Below are 20,192 nucleotides of genomic sequence, written 5' to 3'. Positions count from 1 at the left end.
CTCTGAAATATGTCTTTTTGTTCAGCGTGCTGCTGGGGTAAAAAAATGTGTGTTTTTGAAATATATTGTCAATATTGCATTGGCATCCATGTACATGTAGCATGTGTAGTGCAAAATAGCAGCATCAATGATTTAAACATTTTTATATTTATTCAATCAATGATAATCAGTCAATCAAATCCCAATTTTTCCTTGAAATCAGTTGAAGAGAACCCTTTTCAGAAGTACAGTTTCTAGTAAAATGCCTAGTAGAACCTGGTACCAAGTCCTGGAAAACAGTCAATTTAAAAGCCATATGTTTGACCTTTATTACAGGAAAGTTTGACTGCAATAGTTTGGCGACTCAAAGCTCAAAAGTAATTTGGCATACTTTCCTCAGGGTGTATAATACCTTATAACTTTGGGAAAACGTTCTCATCTAGAAATGATGACAATGGACAATTTATGTCAAGCTTAAACAAAATGTAAAGCAACTTTGTTTTCCTGATCAAAGTAAGGAAATTACCACTAGAGGAAATACTTTTTGGGAGAAAAATCTTGTTTCCCCCTTTTTTACACACCTACTTCTTAATTTTGTGATATTTTGGTTGAATATAATGTTTGTTTGTTTGTTTGTATTTGACAATCACCACATAATTAAATACAGCAAGTGGACAAAACAATTTAAAGGGAAGGTACACGTTTGGTAATTACTCAAAACAAATATTAACTTAAAAGCTGACCTGGTAACGAGCAGTGAAGAGCTGTTGATAGTACATGTATAAAACATTGTGTGAAACACAATCTTATCTGAAAGCACACCAATTCGTCCAACAAGGGTGTTTTTTCTTTTATCATTTTGTCACAACTTCGATGACCGATTGAGCCCAAATTTTTACAGGCTTGTAATTTTATGGTTATGATGGGCTACACCAAGTGAGAAGACTGGTCTTTGACAATTACCAAACGCGTACCTTCCCTTTAAATACAGACAAGAATCATAAAAGGCTGTGGAATCTGACTCAGAATTGTTGAGGATAACACAATATAATAGAATGTATTTGAAGACAAAGTTGTTTTGGCTCAAACCATAGAGCTATAAATATAATAGCTCTATGGCTCAAACAAAAGTCCTGGCACCTTCCCAATATATATCATTTGTACCAGGATACTAGTTCTTGAAAGTGTTGGGTGTTAAAGGCAGTGGACACTATTGGTAATTACTCAAAATAATTGTTAGCGTCAAACCTTTATTGGTGGCGAGTAATGGGGAGAGGTTGATGGTATAAAACATTGTGAGAAATGGCTCCCTCTGAAGTGCCATAGTTTTCGAGAAAGAAGTAATTTTCCACGAATTTGATTTCGAGACCTCAAGTGTCTCGAAATCAACAATCCAAACACACACAATTTCGTGTGACAAGGGTATTTTTTCTTTCATTATTATCTCGCAAGTTCGATGACCGATTGAGCTCAAATTTTCACAGGTTTATTATTTTATGCTTATGTTGAGATACACCAACTGTGAAGGCTAGTCTTTGACAATTACCAATAGTGTCCACTGCCTTTAAGTATGTTTGATGGTAACACTAGAATCAGCCAAAAGCAATTACACGCCTATCAAAGCAATCGACCATGCGCCAAAGATATTTGAACCATGGAGGGCGTACCTCAATGTTATAACTATAGGCCTATAACTGGAACTGAATCATTATACTTCAACTGTATGAAGGTGAATGCTAATTATTTGTCAAAAAGACATGGGACAGTTTTTAATTTTTGGTAATAAGCAAGAAGTAGGGGGGGGCGATAAAAGAAAATATTCCAAAATACAAATCTTCTCTATTATATACCGCACCAGTGCACTGTTTACCCTGCCACTATAAAGTCATTCAGCTAGAGACCCTCCCATAACTGATTGATATTACATTCACAATTCCAGCTTGCAGATAAGTACAAGTAGATTTTAAGTTCAACAGAACTTCCCCCCCCCCTCCCCAGGCTCCAGTGGAAGTAAAGAAAATAGGAAGGGCAGCGTGGGCAGGTCACTCAGTGTGAACCCACGTGTTTTATTTCACTTCTACTGTCTAGGTACTCCATCAAAAGGTGATGCCTTAACCAGAATGTGCTGGTTTTTAGGTTTTTGTTAACTGAGTGATATGGGATCTAAGGTAACTTTGTGTTGACTGTACCATTTTGCAGATTTACCCCTAGTCTTGAAGTCAAGACGGTAATTGTTAAGCGCGGTGTGTAGTTACAGCGCGGTGTAGCTGCGGGGACGATACACACACCCTCGATCCCAGTATGTGTGTGTGAGTCAGTCGCAATAGAGCTGCCTCGCGCTACCTACGACTGTTGCATGTGTAACATCGCACTGCGACTGTTGCATGAAAGGCAGACAAATAGGCAGCGCCTAACGACTTGTCATCAAGTCTAATTTACCCCTAACTCTTTCATTTCTGTTTTTTTTTTAGTGCATTCATTTTCAAACATTTGTATTAATGCTAATGTTGCTGCCTCACCCAAATAGGAGAACTGCAATATAAGGAATAACTATAAATAATGGTAAACTTGCGGGTGGTCTCAACTTTTCCAACAGTATACTCTGCTCGTCTTCAAGAGAAACAACCGTTCAAAATCTCTTTTTGGAGAAGTTCTATTTCTGAGAAGAATCTGTGTGGCCTCAAGTAGCAGCCTAGTTCCAAACTTATGAGTTTTAGAGTAAACCAATTTGTCCAAATGCTTAGGCTGTGTCCAACTTAAGGGCTTCAGCAGTGGCTATAAAACTTACTATAATTTATTATGTAATACCCTTTGGTCAACACAGATTTAAAGGACAGTGCTATTGCCTTTTTTATTACGATCATTTTTTAAACAAGATATTTATTACTACCAGTTTTTAATCCACTGTGAATTTCACTGCCAGATTTGAGTCTTTCTGGGGGTTAATTGGTTGATTTTTCCCACTGCAATTGTTTTGTCTTTGTTTTATGTTTGTCAGAGGTTTTAATCTTTTTAGAGGTAAATATTGGATCCCATTTTGTAGTTCTGCAGTTCATGGTCAGCCTGTAAAATAAACTTTGCTTTTTAGCATGAAGTATGGACGATGTCAATTTCGATTCTGTCGCTCTGTAAACAGTTTAATAACCCTTAAGGTCCGATCCCAGCGGGGCGTCTCCTATATACGCTCGGTGACCTATGACATGGTTGTCAAGTTAACAAAATGGATTGTTTTATGTGGCAATTGAACATTCCAGTAAGTCAGGAATGTTCAATAGTGGTCTTTGTCAGATATAATGCAGTGTGCAACTACAAGTGGTGTACCACACCTGTCTAGACCAATGTTGATTGTTAAGCCTGTGTAGCATGACTTTTAAAAAATCTATTAAAGGCAGTGGACACTATTGGTAATTGTCAAAGACCAGTCTTCTCACTTCGTGTATCTCAACATATACATAAAATAACAAACCTGTGAAAACTTGAGCTCAATTGGTCGTCAAAGTTGCGAGATATTAATGAAAGAAAAAACAACCTTGTCACTCGAAGTTGTGTGCTTTCAGATACAAGTTGATTTCGAGACCTCATCTATGTTTGAGATCTCGCAATCAAATTCATAGAAGATTACTTCTTTCTCAAAACTACGTTACTTCAAAGGGAGCCGTTTCTCACAATGTTTTATACTATTAACCTCTCCCCATTACTCGTTACCAAGTAAGTTTTAATGCCAATAAATACTTTGAGTAATTACCAATAGTGTCCACTGCCTTTAAGGGAAACGCAGAAATATGTCAAAATTGTTAAAGGGACATTTTTCTAGAGTCTAACTGCAACTTGTAGAACAATGTTTAGGACCCCATCATGATATCACGATACCAGTCATTTTAATCTGAGATGGTCGCTACAGCTTTCTCTTTGACTTTTGCTAAAGGATGTTGCTCAGCACATACTCTACTTTCATAGTTGATGATATGGAAATCTAGCCCTATACCCCGTGTTGCGATAATCATAACCCTCCATCCTTCCGACGGTGGTTACGATATCATCGCAACTACCCTAGCCCTAGTCTGTTTGGGCACAGCATAACTTGCAGTTTCATTTGATGTACACATAACAATAACAAAAATAACCAGTTCTTATACAGCACTTAATCAAACCCAAGGGGCACTTCAAAGTACTTCATTATTTATTTATTTTTTATTATAGGTATGTAGAGAATCATGTTTAACTGAACATGACACACCCCTTAACTTACTAGGTCACGCAACTTACAAGTACAGAAAAGCAATATGTAGGACCCTCAATACAAAACTTGATGTCCCCAACTCAAGGATGAAGTAATTACCATCTTGTTTGAGGACAGAACGCCAAGACCAGCAGCCGATTTCACGAAACGCTATTTAATCCATATTGAGTTAGGACGAGTAACCCGTCATAACTTATAAGGATGGGATCAATACGTCCTAACTTCGGATACGGAACTGAACTCATCGTAAGTACTAAGATTAATCCTAAGTTATGAAGAGTTTGGTGAAATTGACGGCTGGACCCAAACCCACCCTTTCACAACACCAGGCAAAATTTCACGGCACTGCTTATCATGTGCTCATTTCTCCAAGTATGCAGAGATTCTATTTCTATGGGCTCTAAACCAAATGTTCAGCTGATAAGCAAAGCCATGAAATTTTGCCAGAACTTGAGTCTGGTGCACTAGACATGTACTGCTCAGGTCTGACGTACAGTCTACTCCTTATTCTAGACTGCATAGATTGCATTATTTTTAAATTGTGACCGCCAACTTTTTTCATAATTTCATGCCATCAGTCATTTCAATTATGCTGTGTAATTCTTAAGAAATAAATTAAACTGCAATGACCTTTGTGAAAAAAGAGAATCGGATCAAAAAAGTGACGTTGCTAAAAAAAAAATAATAATAATCAAATTTCCATTTTACTGGAAACCAAAAAACCAATCAAGAATAAGCCACAATTTCTTTCCAAGAATACACTGACAAATTGTACACACAAAACAGTTATGAAAAGACGAAAGTTATTATGTTCACTATCATTATCAAGCAAAAAAGAACTAAAGAATAATTAGAAAGAAGCAAAAGCGTTACTTAGTCAAGTTTAACTATAAAAGACAACTTGTATTTTACACACACTTTTAGGCTACTAAGAGAGAAGGGTAAATTTAAAATTACACTACTGAAAAAAACCTTTATCACACTGCAGCCATCAAAATATTTGTTGGATTACCTAAATACACAAAGACACTAATAGGTAACTTCTCAATTTATAGAAAAGGGGCTACACTTTATGTCTCTTCCAGCCCAAGGCCATGTCAAAAACAGTGACTTCGGCTACAGCTACGGCTAGATCAGCGCTGACAACCAGTGTTGAAGAATAGGCAGATGCATGCGATCTAGCCAAAGCTGTAGCCAAAGTCGCCGTTTCGGACTCGGTTTAGTTACTTTGGTTTGAATTTCAGAAAAAAACTAGATGGCTGCTTTGTGATGACAGTCTATACCATGCACTCAACAATGAAGAAACAAAACTTAAAATAGCGCAAACGTTAAATATCAAAACATTATATAAAAATATAGTCAGGCAGGGTTGCCTGTAACAATATGATACAGTTAAACTCTAAACACTTAATATTTACACAACCTGCAAACCTATCAGGTTTTGTTCTTCAACAGTCGGCTTTTAACTAATCTTAAGATTTTATGCATAAGGAATTTGCCTAAACCTTAACAATTAGACTTATAGTACTAATCAGACAACAGTTCGCTTTCGACTGCCACTTTCTCCAACCTTGCCTGCTCCAAAAGGCACTAACAATTTTGTTCTCGACAATTGTTTAATAAAGCTGTTGTGTAACTTTTTATAGAGAGTACTTTTATTTTAACTTTAATCTATTTCTTTCTTCTCTATTTTTTCGGTGGGGAATTTCTACTTTGGATGTGTGTAGACTCACTAAGCACAATACTTTAAATCTATGTTGCTTGTTTGTCTGTTTTCCCCCTTTTAATATCAATCCAATTCTTAGAAAAAATAGCCTCCTCTCCACAGCAAACTATTTCCAGGTAATACCCATTCTCATATAAGAGTGAAAAAGCATACGCTGGATTTAACTAGCACATGTAAGCCAACAAGATCCAAAGCCAGCTGTCACATTTGCTGATTAGTTGACAGCTTTACATATCCCAGGAGAGGGCCAATTAATCACAGGAGAGGGCCCAACTTCTTTAAAGGGCCCAATTTCCTCAGAGCTGTTAAAGTAAAAAACTAGCTTAGTGCAACAAAATTATGCTTATCAGAAAAAGGTTATCAGGTAAAATACACTTTCCTAATTAATTAATCTGTTCTTGGTATCCTGCTTATTGTTGCTAAGCAGAAGTTTTGTAAGCAATATTTTCTGCTTAAATTGTTCCATGAAATTGAGCCCTTGTTGCAGTTAAGTGGTTCCGGTGTAGCAAGAATGTTGGGGGCTGAAATTATATAATTTCCTGCTGCATTCTTTCTGTGATGCTCAATATTTATTTTACAATTTAGAAATGTCTTTTCATCAGCACTGATCCAAAATAACCCATTGCTACTTCACTGGAATTTCAAACAGTTGCTATACAACCAATCTCAGTATGTTTAACTAAAACAAACCAATGGATTTGGGGGTTTTCCCCAATATGCCTTAAACATGTTGGATCAAAACAAAACGAATTAAAAACAAGGACTGTCACAGGTACAAATGGTATTTCATGCGCTTTATTTCTGGCTCCAAAACTGAAATAATGGACTTATATATTCACTTGTAAAGGGGTGTAAATAATTGTCACTTACTTTAACTGCATCTTTGCAACACATGTGAATTTTTTTTTTTTTTTTTCAACAGAAAAACCTATACTTAAACCACTAGGTTCAATGGTTCAATCAGCTTGTTTGAAAAGGTATTTATTTATTAAAGTCTTGATGTTTTTTCCTACTTCTAATCCATTTAAAGTCACCTGGAAGTGGTATTTTGTCAAAATAAAGCTTTTGTCACTAATATATGTGTTTTGATGAGTGTAATGTGAATAACAGTTAACTATGTAAATAAAACAGGTTCAACAAAATTGGTTATCTTATTTACAAATTTAAGAGTAGGCATCCAGCAGCAATACACTTGGTCGGCATTGCCGGAAAAATGCAAGAAAGCAACTTTTTTTTTGAAAACGTACAAAACTCACGACTTGGACTTGCATGCACTTTGCACGTGTATTTACTCTACGCATCGATTGAAGTCACAAAAGGGGTAGGCGGAATCAACCCCCCAAACAACTTTTTCTGTTTTAAACATATAAATCGTAACAATTACTAAAAGAAATTGTTTTATCGTACTAAACATATACTCTTATGTTTGAAAAAAATAAAAATAATATTTCCAGGTGACTTTAAGAATGCAAGTGAGACCTCCTTCAAGATTTCAACTGATCTGTGGCAACAATACATTTAACCAAACAGATATGGACTGCGATCTTCAAACTTCACATTAAAAACAAACTACAAGTCATTGTTTATAATCAAGCCCAGAACTTAACATCTTAAGAACAATGAGTTTTGTCAGAATTATAGTGGCAGCTGCAGCTATTGACTTACTGCTATAGCTGTGTCATGCATGAAGATATAAGACATCCTATAGACGATGTGACGTCACTCGAAAACCATAAAATGATGATCGCGCGCATACCGCCGGGCAAAACCTTTGTGTTTTGGCAGCCAGCTAGAAAGTGTATGCAATCTTACCATGACTACTCATCTTTTTGCCCGGCGAAACATGACGTATACAGTGTTTTTTTTCAACAGAGGGCGGTTTGAATGTAAACATAGGTCACATCGTCTATAGGCAACAGTCATATCCATAAATGCAGCCACAATTTCGGACATGTCAATTCAAACTATAACTAAGCACTCTCTAAAACTTAAATATTTCAAAACAATCAGCTTTTTCCTCACGATTACGGCAAGATGGAGCACTGCTATCAAATGAAGTGACATGGTTCACTACTTTTTTTAAACAAACAGCAAGAAGTCGGCAACGCTTTAAACAACATAAACCAAAGTACTACAAACCAAAAGTACTGAAAACAAAGTGCTTAGTACTTATGTAGACAGCTATCAAATCCCATAGATCTGTCCTTCACATCTAGGCCCCAACTTCATGGCACTGCTTACCGCGGCTCTGCTGTGGTCCCTAGAAATACGCACATTACAAGATTGTGCGTAGATTTCTTTGTTAAAAGAACACGTTGCCTTGGATCGGTCGAGTTGGTTTTTGAAAAGCGTTTGTGACCGTTTGTCATAAAATGCATATGGGTAAAGAGATGTTGTAAAAGTAGAATACAATGATCCACACAAACATGCTTCGAAATTGTACGGTTTTCCTTTTACCTCGTCGACAAACACGGTCGGCCATTTATGGGAGTCAAATTTTTGCCTCCCATAAATGGCCAACCGTGTTAGTTCGCAACGTAAAAGGAAAACCGTCAAATTTTGAGGCAAATTTGTGTGGATCATTGTATTCTACTTTCAAAACATCTTTCTAACCATGTGCATTTCATGACAAACGGTTACAAACGGTTCTAAGAGACCAACTCGTCCGATCCAAGGCAACGTGTTCCTTTAAGCAGCACCATGAAATTGGGCCCTGTTCTACTACAGGAATCATCCTTTACATCTACCTACAATACAGGCCTGGAAATACACAGGGTCAACTGGGACCATGTACTCGGTGTAGTTGTGGGGTTTGAATCCTACCTGAGTAGTATGCCTGTATGGTGTGTTTTTATCTACAGGACTTGGGAAAGCACTGATTACATGGTGGTTATATCACACAGCAGGTAAAAAACAACAATAATAATTTTAAGTTTAGTTTGTGGCGATTGTTTGTTGCTGGCAAGAAAAAGAACATAATTTTTAACCCAGTGAGCTTCTTACAAAAATAGCTTTAGCACTTAGCCTGTAAAGTAAACATCTGTGTAAAAAAACCTTTGCTGGCAAGTAAAGCACAGCTATAGTGATCAGTACTGAATTTCATGGCTCTGCTTACCGCAAAATTGTTCGCTCAGGGAGTCCTGTAAAAGTACAGAATTCCATGGGTCCATAAAGTGCAGGATGCTACAGTAAGCAGAGTAATGCCATCATGCCCAGGGTATAATTGCATATACAGAGCCGCTTAATCGATCAAAACAGCTAAGCACAACAATGTTATAACTGTTGCTTGATTAAGGAAACCAGTCAAATTACCATTCTAGGGTGTCGTGGCCGAGCGGTTAAGAGCTCCGAGTTCAACCTCTGCTGATTCTGTTCAGCAGAGTGTGGGTTCGAATCCCGGTCGTGACACTTGTGTCCCTGAGCAAGACACTTAACTATTATTGGGTCTCTCCACCCAGGGGTAAATGGGGACCTGTGAGGGCAGAGATAGTTCTTGTGATTGGTTTAGCCAAGTAGCACATTTGTTGCACGAGGCTGTATACTCCCCAGGGAGCTGAGATGGTTTTAGGAATGATTTAAGGCCCAGTGACCAGAGGTAATAATTTGACGCACCCGTTCGGGAGTGAAAAAGCGCTATACAAAATAACTCAATATATTATTCCACAATCATGTAAAATTTGTGACTATTGTCCTGTACATTGATCCCAATACCTGAAATTCCCACAAGGAGTTGAAACACAATACAAGCATAGCTCTAACAAGTACCCAAAGGCTACGCAATATGGATGCTATTAAACTGACATATAACATGACTCTGAGGTCTTTCATAACAACGACATAAGAACCAAGCTACTACAGGAAAGAAAGAACCATCCATGTGACGGGATACACCTGCGAGAGTGTTAAAGATCCGCTGGAACGAAAACACTCAAACTAATTGGACATATTCATTTTGTGCCCAGTTACTGTTTGATCAGAAGTGTGAAGTTTCCTCCCTGTAATTTTGATGAAATTTCATTAGAAAAACTAGCCCAACCGCCCACTAAAATTACTTGGATTTGTTTGTAATTGTGTTTTCCCAACTGCAAAATACACTTACTGTTGGATTGACATTTTAATGTGGACTAATTACCCATCCTTAAAGACACGGGACACTGTTGGTAATTGTCGAAGACCAGTGTTCTCACTTGGTGTATCTCAACATTATGCATAAAATAACAAACCTGTGAAAATATTAGCTCAATTGGTCATCGAAGTTGTGAGATAATAATGAAAGAACAAAACACCCTTGTCACACAAAGTTGTGTGCATTTTGATGGTTGATTTCGAGGAATTTGAGGTTTCGAAATCAAATTCGTGGAAAACTACTTTTTTCTCGAAAACTATGTCAATTCAGAGGGAGCCGTTTCTCACAATGTTTGATACCATCAACCTCTCCCCATTACTTGTTACCAAGAAAGCTTTTATGCTGATAATTATTTTGAGTAATTACCAATAGTGACCACTGCCTTTAACTTTAGGCTTTGGTTACAAAAGCGCCAGATTTGTTGCAAATATGAGGAGAGTGCAAATTCAAGAGAAACCACAAAGCAAGTAACTGACACTACAAGTGTTGATGTACAAGACTTAAATTGATAATCCCAAGAATTCATTTTCAGTGCATGGAGTACGTTTGTCGTCTCTAGCTAATTTAAAAAAAAGGTGTGATCCAGTATTTACTCAAGCAGACTAAATTACAATTCATACTGCTTTTTGGGGGGGAGTTCTTTTGGGGTGTTTCACTCATGCAGTAAACCATTAAAGACACTGGACACTATTAGTAATTGTCAAAGACCAGTCTTCTCACTTGGTGTATCTCAACATATGCATAAAAATTGAGCACAATTGGTCGTCGAAGTTGCGAGATAATAATGAAAGAAAGAAAAAACACCCTTGTCACACGAAGTTGTTTGCTTTTAGATGGTTGACTTCGAGACCTCAAATTCTAAAACCGAGGTCTCAAAATCAAATTTGTGGAAAATAACTTCTTACTCGAAAACTATGTCACTTCAGAGGAAGCCGTTTCTCACAATGTGTTATACTATCAACCTCTCCCCATAACTTGTCACCAAGTAAGGTTTTATGCTAATAAAATTATTTTCATATGCCTTTAAGGGAATACTCCGAAAATTGTTCAGCAAGTATGTCTCAATTATTAATCCAGCTCTTGATTTTGTAATCAGATATTTTTCTTTGGGTGAGTGAATAATTAATCAACAATAAAAGCATTCTTAATGAATTATGGACTGTTCAGCAGCCAAGAATGAATTCACTGGATAGTAGGCGTTCAAAAATAAATCTCCAAGAACAACCAAAATCATGGTTTAAAATGCAAAAAAAACGAAAATTGACTACAGCTTTGGTCAAATATTTAAGGTCTTTCACAATAAAAGACTTGAAGAAAAACATCAAGGAAAAGTGAAAGAGCACCTGCTTAAATGATGACAAGTGTCAGTCAGATCAACCCCACCCAAAAAAAGAAGAAGAAAAAAAGAAAAAATATATATAATTTAAATCACAGAGGGTAAAAGACAATTTAAAAAATAAAATGTACAGTATAAAAAAAGACATATGCAAATATTTGATTTAAAATTGAAAAATTTCTATCAAGGCAAGGTTTCTTTGTTTGTGTGTACAAAACCAATAGGAATGTTTTCTATTCTTTAAAAAGTGGTGGGTAGCCGTGTTAGTCAGGTAATTGCAAAGAATAGATGGAAATACAATGTTGCACTTTAATGACTAACTACATGTAGTAAGTCTGCATAAGCATGCATACGCTTTTGTTTAGCAACAACTACATCATCAGATGTAATGAAGAAAAACAACTACAACAAATGGTTTCAGTCCAGCAGTCTAAACAAAGGATGGTATGCGTCAGTGCTGTAGAGTGACAAAAGGCCACGATCCCTACTGAATTTTTTAGTACATACATAAGAAATAATAAGGGAACACGTTGCCTTGGAACGGTCGATTTGGTAACCGTTTGTTATAAAATGCATATGATTAGAAAGATATCTTAAAAGTAGAATAATGATCCACCAAACTTAATTGCGTGGTTTTCCTTTTACCTCGTCGACACACATGGTCGGCCATTTATGGGAATCAAATTGTTTACTCCCATAAATGGCCGACCGTGTTAGTTCGCAAAGTAAAAGGAAAACCATGCTATATATAGGCAAATGTGTGTGGATCATTGTTTTCTACTTTTAAAACATCTTTCTAACAATGCATTTTATAACAAATGGTTACAAACGCATCAAAGACCAACTCGACCAATCCAAGGCACTGGTTCCTTTAACATCCATGTAAACAATCTGGTTTTCTTTAACAATCCTACCACCCTCAGTTTTCCCTGCCACTTTGTGATAAGAAACCAGACCAAAAGTCTGGGAACGGAACTTGAGTGACTCTGCTTGATAAAAACCAAACCCACATAAAAATTAAAATGATGGAAATGTAATACAATCACACTTGATATCATCCTGGTTGATGAGTTGAAAAATAAAAATGTGACAATGTTGCTTGATGGACTGCCCTTTTTCCAATGAAAACCTAATCCAACGACCTAGTCTCCAGCCATCTTAAACAACACCTGGCTTTGATTTGATTTATAAATATATTAATTGCTAAAAGTGCGTTTCAGAGAAAAACAATACCTAGGCAAGTTCACATAAGAGTATATTTAATTTGTTTGTTTGTGTGCTTTCGTATTCTTCTTTTCTCAGCATAAATTACAAATGTCGAGCTAAAAGTAGTTTGAGCCCATGATAATTTTTTTCTTTCTTTTTTTTCTTTTCTTTTTCTTTAACTAACAGCAAATACAAACACAACAGCCAGATTACAGTTATAATAATCTTCTTCATATTATGTGCGAAATGGAAACCTCTCATTACACTTCTCAGATACAGGAAATAGAAAGAAACAAAATTGTCCAAGCCGGAATCAACATTCGGCTCTCTGATTTCAATATGAAAAGATGTTTTTAGATTGGCTTATTTATTATTCACCATTAAAATTTTCAAATGTTACATTAAAAAAAACATAGATTATAAGTGGTAATTGAAGCTTTGCATGGTGTGAAAAGTAACTATAACTTAGTAAAATTGAGTGTAAATCTCTTTTTGGAGGAGTGTTGGCTCTGAAAATTGAGCCGGTGTGGTCTTATTGTTTCAAACTCGGCTCTTTCTTCTGAAGACGAGCAGATCGAAACTTCAAGACCACACTGGCTCTTTTCAGAGCCAACAACACTACTTGCAAAAGAGATTTTACACGACCAGTCAGAACTCTCTTCAGGTTGTCCTACTGGAGTGCAGAGTTGAAAAGCATCCCTGATTCATTTGAAAGATTGACAAAGCCAACGAACCAGAACAATGACAAGCTAACCAGTCACTAAAAAAGGTAAGGGCAAACCCTGGCATGTTTATGTACATATATATTGTATTATAGTACAGAAGTCCTCCTTGTCTTCAGTGCTGAACATCAATAGACATGTGCACAGTCGCTCTTTCAAAATTACACATTTCAAATTCATACTGTACACTGTACATGTAGAATACAGTCTTGTTTAAGAGACCAACATGCTTACATGACACACAAGGTCACCTTGTGAACGACCTGTCAGTAGCAGGTCATAGGTCATCTTCAGGGCATGACCTCAGTTAGACCAGGTCACCGCGATTCAATGATTACAAAAACAGCGTACAAACCTGAACCTTTTTCCGAGCCGATAATCTCTCATTTTTAGAGATGAGTATCCTCGACCTCGCAGTTCATCAGATCCACTTCGGTGAAGCTGTTGATCGGCACGATGTCCCCGTCGACGTCTGTTCTCATGCTTAGCAACTGGGCGCTCTTCCCGTTCAAGTTGCCTTTGTCCGAATGGGTCATCGCTGGATTGTCAAATGCCATCTCTAGATCTGAGTTGATGGAGGTGGCGTTGGTGATGTACTCTCCACTGCGCGAGCGCTTCCGATCGCAGACGAGGTAGATAAAGCCAGTTATGATGACGACGATACTGAAGCAGCCAATGACAATGAGAACGATGAACAAGGCCTGGCTTCCAAAGAGACTAACTCCTGAAGAACGATCAGGTTTGGAAGGCAGTAAATCGTCAACACCAGCAACAATGATAAACTGTTTTTAAAGAGAGACAGAAAAAAACAATTTTAGTTTATAAGAGCTACACTGGGTTCGAATCCCTACCGAATTACCTGTGGATTTAAAAGATGAGTTGTCAGTATTACCATAAAGTAATTTTTATTGTGACATCACACTTTACTGAGCACTACCATTCCTTTTAATTGGGACCTATAGCTTAAAGGCAGTGGACACTATTGGTAATTACTCAAAATAATTATTGGCATAAAACCTTTCTTGGTGACGAGTAATGGGGAGAGGTTGCTGGTATAAAACATTGTGAGAAACGGCTCCCTCTGAAGTGCCATAATTTTCGAGAAAGAAGTAATTTTCCACAAATTTGATTTCGAGACCTCAGATTTAGAACTTAAGTCTCGAAATCAACCATCTAAACGCACACAACTTCATGTGACAAGGGTGTTTTTTCTTTCATTATTATCTCGCAACTTCGATGACCGATTGAGCTCAAATTTTCACAGGTTTGTTATTTTATGCTTATGTTAAGATACATCAACTGTGAAGGCTAGTCTTTGACAATTACCAATAGTGTCCACTGTCTTTAGAGTCCCATCCAAAGGGTGGTGCCATTCTGACCAGGAGTCAAACCAACACTCTGCTGATTAGAAACAGTCTTGTGCTTTTGAAACCTCAACCATGCCACAAAATAGTTATGAACAAGAGTCAAATGATATATATAGAAGAGTTTGCGGTAACACCATGTAATAACAATCTCTAAATGAGTTGAGGTGGTTCTGAAAAGAACCGTTGGATTAACTCGACGTTTCGATCAGTATGCTCTGATCGTCTTTTGGAGAATGCTGGACCTGATGCTGCATGCTGCTTAAGTACTGGGCGGCAGATCAGCGGTGATGCACAAAGGCAGGAAATACAGGCGGGAAGTAAACTCGATGATGCGTGGTCAAATGACTTCAGCACTGAATCAATAAACGGATTTTTGTGTTAAATGTACACAATAATTTTGGTCTCGTACAAAAAAAAACACTGTCTAAACACTTTGTAAATTAAAAAAAGATCATAATGACAATATTAAGGTATGTACTCGCATTTTCATAGCAAAAAATATCACAGATGCCCCCACTATCACAAATGCCCCCACCTACATGTGAGTGCCCTCATATTATCACAAGCGCCCTCATATCACTAAAACAAAAACCAATGAGAAAACCTCATTCCAAATGGAAGCCTTCTCAGTCTACCTATCTTTGCTATGATCTGCCACTGTAGTTAAATTTAGAAAACAAAACGTATGATTATGAGTCAACCACTGCCAAAACAATGCCAGTGTGATATACAAAATAAACATTTCAAGACTGTTTAAAAGTTGCAGTGGGAAAGAAGTGGCAGTTGCTTGGGTCATGACACATCTGTTGCTCAAAATATTTTCAAATCTAGATGATAAATTTTACACACTGGGCCAAGCTTACAGGGGAATAAAGCAGGGCAGGTTGCTATTAAAATAATGGCATTAAAAACACTTTGGTCAGAAGCCGGCAGCTTTTTTAAAGGCAAAGTATACACGTACCATTCATTTTTTTGAAACTGTATGAATGTTTTAATCCTATACAGTTGTATAAATAAAATTAGCCTGTGTGTGAAAATTAAATTTCAAAAGGTGGTCATTTTTTGTTTGTTTTTTTTTTTCGTCCAAAAATCCGGAGCGAATTTTTCAACGCAGGAAGAACAATCTCTATACATGTAGGTACATATTCTCAGATTCAAATTTGGGGCCATAAAAATTTAAATCTTTTTCCGTAACCACATCACTTTTAAGTGAAATGTTTCTCAGAATTTGCTTTATACTGTAGACTTCTTTACTCCTTTATTTCATGCTGTAGACTTCTGACCAAAAGTTTTTATTGACATTGAGAGTAATTACCAAACATTTGAATTACTTTTATGTTTCAAAACCCAATTATGCACTATCCCTTAAAATATACTTTGACTGGACAAAAACGTGTTCAGAAACCTACAGTTTTAGTTTAGATCATACATTTCTAGCTGTTTAAATAAAGATTGCATTTACATACTAGAATTCTAGATCAGACATTTTGGGATCAGCTTCTCTCTCCAGACATTCCAGTGGCTTAGGGGGTCAGGTAGGGTTATCATCAACATCAAGACATCTCACCCCTAGCTGTTTGTCTTTTTGTCTGAGGTGATGTCTTCTTATCTCACTATTCAGAAAAGGTCCCACACATACACATAGGGATTGATACCACATTCAATTCCCATTCGTCTTAATTTTCTGTCTGGGATAGGCGGTGGTGGCTGACAGCTGACGTCACCAGGGCCTGATTTAATAGAGCTGCTAAGCACAAAAATTTCCTTGATAAAAACAGGATTACAAACCAAATTTCCACGTGATTTTCAGGATAAGCAAACAACAGCTGAATACCAGTAACAAGAAATATGCAACAAATAGAAATTTTGTTGGTAATCCTGTTTTTATCAAGGAAGAAATTTCATGCTGAGCAAATTTTTGTGCTTAGCAGCTCAATACATGTAAGCAGCTGTTTGTAGTGTTCACGGAGTGTTTCTCTAAGTAGAATTTCTATTTCATACAGCTGTTTAGAATAAGCAAGGGTTAATGCTGGCTAAGATTAATGCTGGCTAACCAGCGTTAAGCACACGAGTGACATAACAACGCAAATGCATGCATGCCTAAAAACTTTCTGCTTACTTTAGAAATCATGGTGAATACGTTTATGCTCATAAACACATTTTTCTGCTTCAGTAAGCACACAAATCAGGTACACAGATTTATGAAATTGGGCTTACTGCTGAATTCTGTGCTTTGATCATCACTATTCAGTTATACAGGGCAAGCACCGAATTTCTGCACTTTCCGTGTAATTAAGAACGCCTAGTAATATGGAGTCCGCACGCGCTAAAGCAATGCCCTGCTTACCTAGTGTGAAATCTGTGCTTACTTCCCTGCTTATGTAAGTGCCAATTAAAAGATTTGTGGCATTCATTAAACTCAATCATTCAAGGTTTATTAAAAATCAAATTGCAACCAAAGACAAAATTGATTGATTTAAGGTGAACGTGCAAAATTCAAGGGGAAAACAAATCAAAATTAAAACCAAACAATTGTTATTAATCCTTATAAACAAACACTACAATATTTAAATCAACCATCCCATAGGTCAGCATATGGGCTTTACTGCAAATGACATCAAGTTGAAATAATAAAATGATAGTCTTCCATTGTTCAAATTCACTCAAAAATCATTTAACACTCCACAGAATTGAAATTTAGCCCATTTGCCAGACTCAAAGTCAACATTTCAACCTTTATTTCTATATTTTTCTTAAAGATAATTAAACTATGAGGTTTTATTTTTCAGTTGAAAACCGCCAGACTTGTTTACTTGCCTGATGCTAAAATCACCAGCCTTGAGCCTGTGGTCAAGTGTTTATTTCAAGCCCTGTGGTGATAATGTTTCTAGTCCAAACAACTTTAAATAAAATATGTGACTCACTCTGTGAAAATGAGTCAGATGGCGCCCAATGCACAGTAAAGGACAGTTTCATATGGAAAATATCATTTTGTTAATTTTTTTATACATATTTGTTTAATAACTGTTAAGATTTATATTTGCATGGTAAACTTCCAGAACACTTATTTTTAGGCAATAAATCATATCAAATTTCAAATTAAACCTCAAAGTTAACTTCTTGACTTTTGAAATAAAAATCTCCAAGAGAAATCCTTTGTAAATGTTTGAAGTAGCTTTATATATTTAACAGAATTGAAACTTAGAGTTTGGGTGAAGAAACAAATTTTATGGGCTAGTCTTCCCAACAAGACGACCACCGACAAGAGCATGTCATGGCCGACAGCTTACAGACATGCAACTTTTTTTCTAATTGCAAAAAGAAGAAAAAATGGCCGATCACACTTAAGATATTGCCCTTGTTTTAGATGAAAAAGATGAAATCAGCTGATCAGCTGAAAAGTTGCATGCCTGAGTTAATTGCACCAAATTAAAGTTCTGAAGTCGATTTCATGAAACTTTACACAACTGCCTAAGTCCACTTGCGCAATATTTATGGCGCAAGTTGCGCCATAAACGTTGCGCAAGTGAACTTACGCAATTGCGTAAAATTTTGTGAAATCGGCTGCTGGTGAGTGGTGATCAAGTGCATGTTCACAAGAGTAGCGTCACTGCTAAAGGGTGGTTGGGGGGGGGTTCGGTTGAGAAAAATGACCAATAGCCAGCACAGAGCGTTTTGGCTTCAGGTAGTTTTCTTTGCAAACTGTAGTAGTTTTGTTAACAAAGAATTCTAAGCATTGGCTCAAAAAATAAGTTCCTTGTTTTTGTCATCAGGGTGTGGGTTTAAGCTTGGTTGGATTCACTATCCTTGAGCGGGAGGCTATACTAAATTAAATTGCTTTACTAAATTGGTTTGTATGGGTATTGGAGGCTCATGTTTGAAAAAGCCTTCAGACTGAGACAGAAGCCTGGGGCATTATACTCCCAAGGGAGCTTGAGAAAGATTACAGGAATGTTAAATATTGGCCCAATGACAAGGGCACTAATGTAAGCTCATTCATAATCATTGTAAATAAACTCAAAAAGAACTAATATTACTATTTATTTTTAGTATTTTTGGATTAATAACTCAGGTGGTTGAGTGCAATAATAAAATGAACCTTATCCCCAGAGCTAAAAAAGTAAATCAAAGATCTTCATTTGCTTATGGCCAAATAAAACAAAGGTTTAAGAGACGTTAAATTTGCATCGGGGATAAAGAATACTAATTTTGTTTTTTTACCCGTACACTGATTTGTGTTAGCACTGTGTACTCAGTACTTTCCCCCGAGTCCTGTGAAAAAATACCACAGGCATGTTACTTGGGTGGGATTTGAACCCACGACCCTTGCAATTGGTAAGACACTGCTCTAGAACTCCCACTGAAGTAAAGTAGTTTTGAGAAAGAGGTAATTTCTCACTAAAATATTAAAATACTTCTATAGCTACAAGTCTCTTATTCCTATCTGAAAGCACACAAATTCATCCAACAAGGGTGTTTTTCTTTTATCATTTTCTCGCAACTTCGATGACCAATTGAGCCCAAATTTCCACAGGCTTGTTATTTTATGCTTATGATGGGATACTCCAAGTCTTTTACAATTACCAAATGTGTACAGTGCATTTAAACATCAAGTAACAAGTAAGATTTAGCAGCCACTTAGCCCACCCACACTGTGAAGAAATAAATAAGTCTACAATCCATCATGTTTAGATTAGAGAAATGTACAAGGTATATGACAAGTACACGGATCTATGAATGAGCATGAGCTGGACAAAGAAAAATGTGTCAAGGTTGTCTTGAGGCCAGTATGATAAACGCTGGTTGCCTCTTAGACAGGGCCCCAGAGGGTTGTAGAAACCTAACCACCTGTTATCTCCTAGACTGTAAAGCATGTCTGAAAGAATGTCTGAAATTAAAATGAGTTTTGGGGCTAGAGCCCTGGTTGAACAGTGGAGGAAGAAAATTGGACAAGATTTGGCTCCGATTTGCCAGCGCTCTAAATCACTGAGCTGTTGGTAATTATAATAGATGTTAAAATACTTTGGGGATAAAGAATGTTAAGTTTGGTTTTTACCCATATACACCGATGTGTGTAATAGTATTTTCTTTCATTATTCTCTTGCAACTTCACTCACCAATTGAGCCAAGATTTTCATAGACTTGTCATATGATTTGTCAAATGAAACAAAGTTATTTTAGACCTTGATGTTCCAATTATACATTCTCTCAGAGACCATACACATGCCAACACTTCCATTCCTTTCTTCATAGAAAAGATCATTTTAAAAGTTACTATTTTGCATCTGTCTAATTTTCATGACATTCCAGAAAACTCAGTGTGCACGGTTTTACATAGCAAAAATATAATTATTCTGTCAGCTTTAGAAATTACATGGTCATTTGAAAAAGTATTACAATATGTAAACAAAGACAAACATATTTCCAGCTTAAAGGGAAAGTTGTTGTATTTTTAATTTAACAAAAAGTTATGCCAGTAGCATTCCTAAC

General features: G+C 36.7%; 1 protein-coding gene across 1 annotated transcript in view; it reads right to left on the bottom strand.

Moving 5' to 3' along the window:
• Window positions 1-3,825: 3,825 nt before the first annotated feature.
• Window positions 3,826-20,192, bottom strand: part of LOC139952845 (uncharacterized) — a 44,089-nt gene continuing 27,722 nt past the window's right edge. The window contains exon 5 of the mRNA XM_071952105.1: window positions 3,826-14,117. Within this exon, the coding sequence (XP_071808206.1) occupies window positions 13,725-14,117 (393 nt within the window). The 3' untranslated portion in view covers window positions 3,826-13,724. The remainder of the gene's footprint in view (window positions 14,118-20,192) is intronic.

This window comes from Asterias amurensis, chromosome 2 (genome assembly GCF_032118995.1).
Source record: "Asterias amurensis chromosome 2, ASM3211899v1".
Taxonomy (NCBI): domain Eukaryota; kingdom Metazoa; phylum Echinodermata; class Asteroidea; order Forcipulatida; family Asteriidae; genus Asterias; species Asterias amurensis.
Note: the sequence above shows the minus strand (reverse complement) of the source record. Positions and strands in the feature narration are given on the sequence as shown.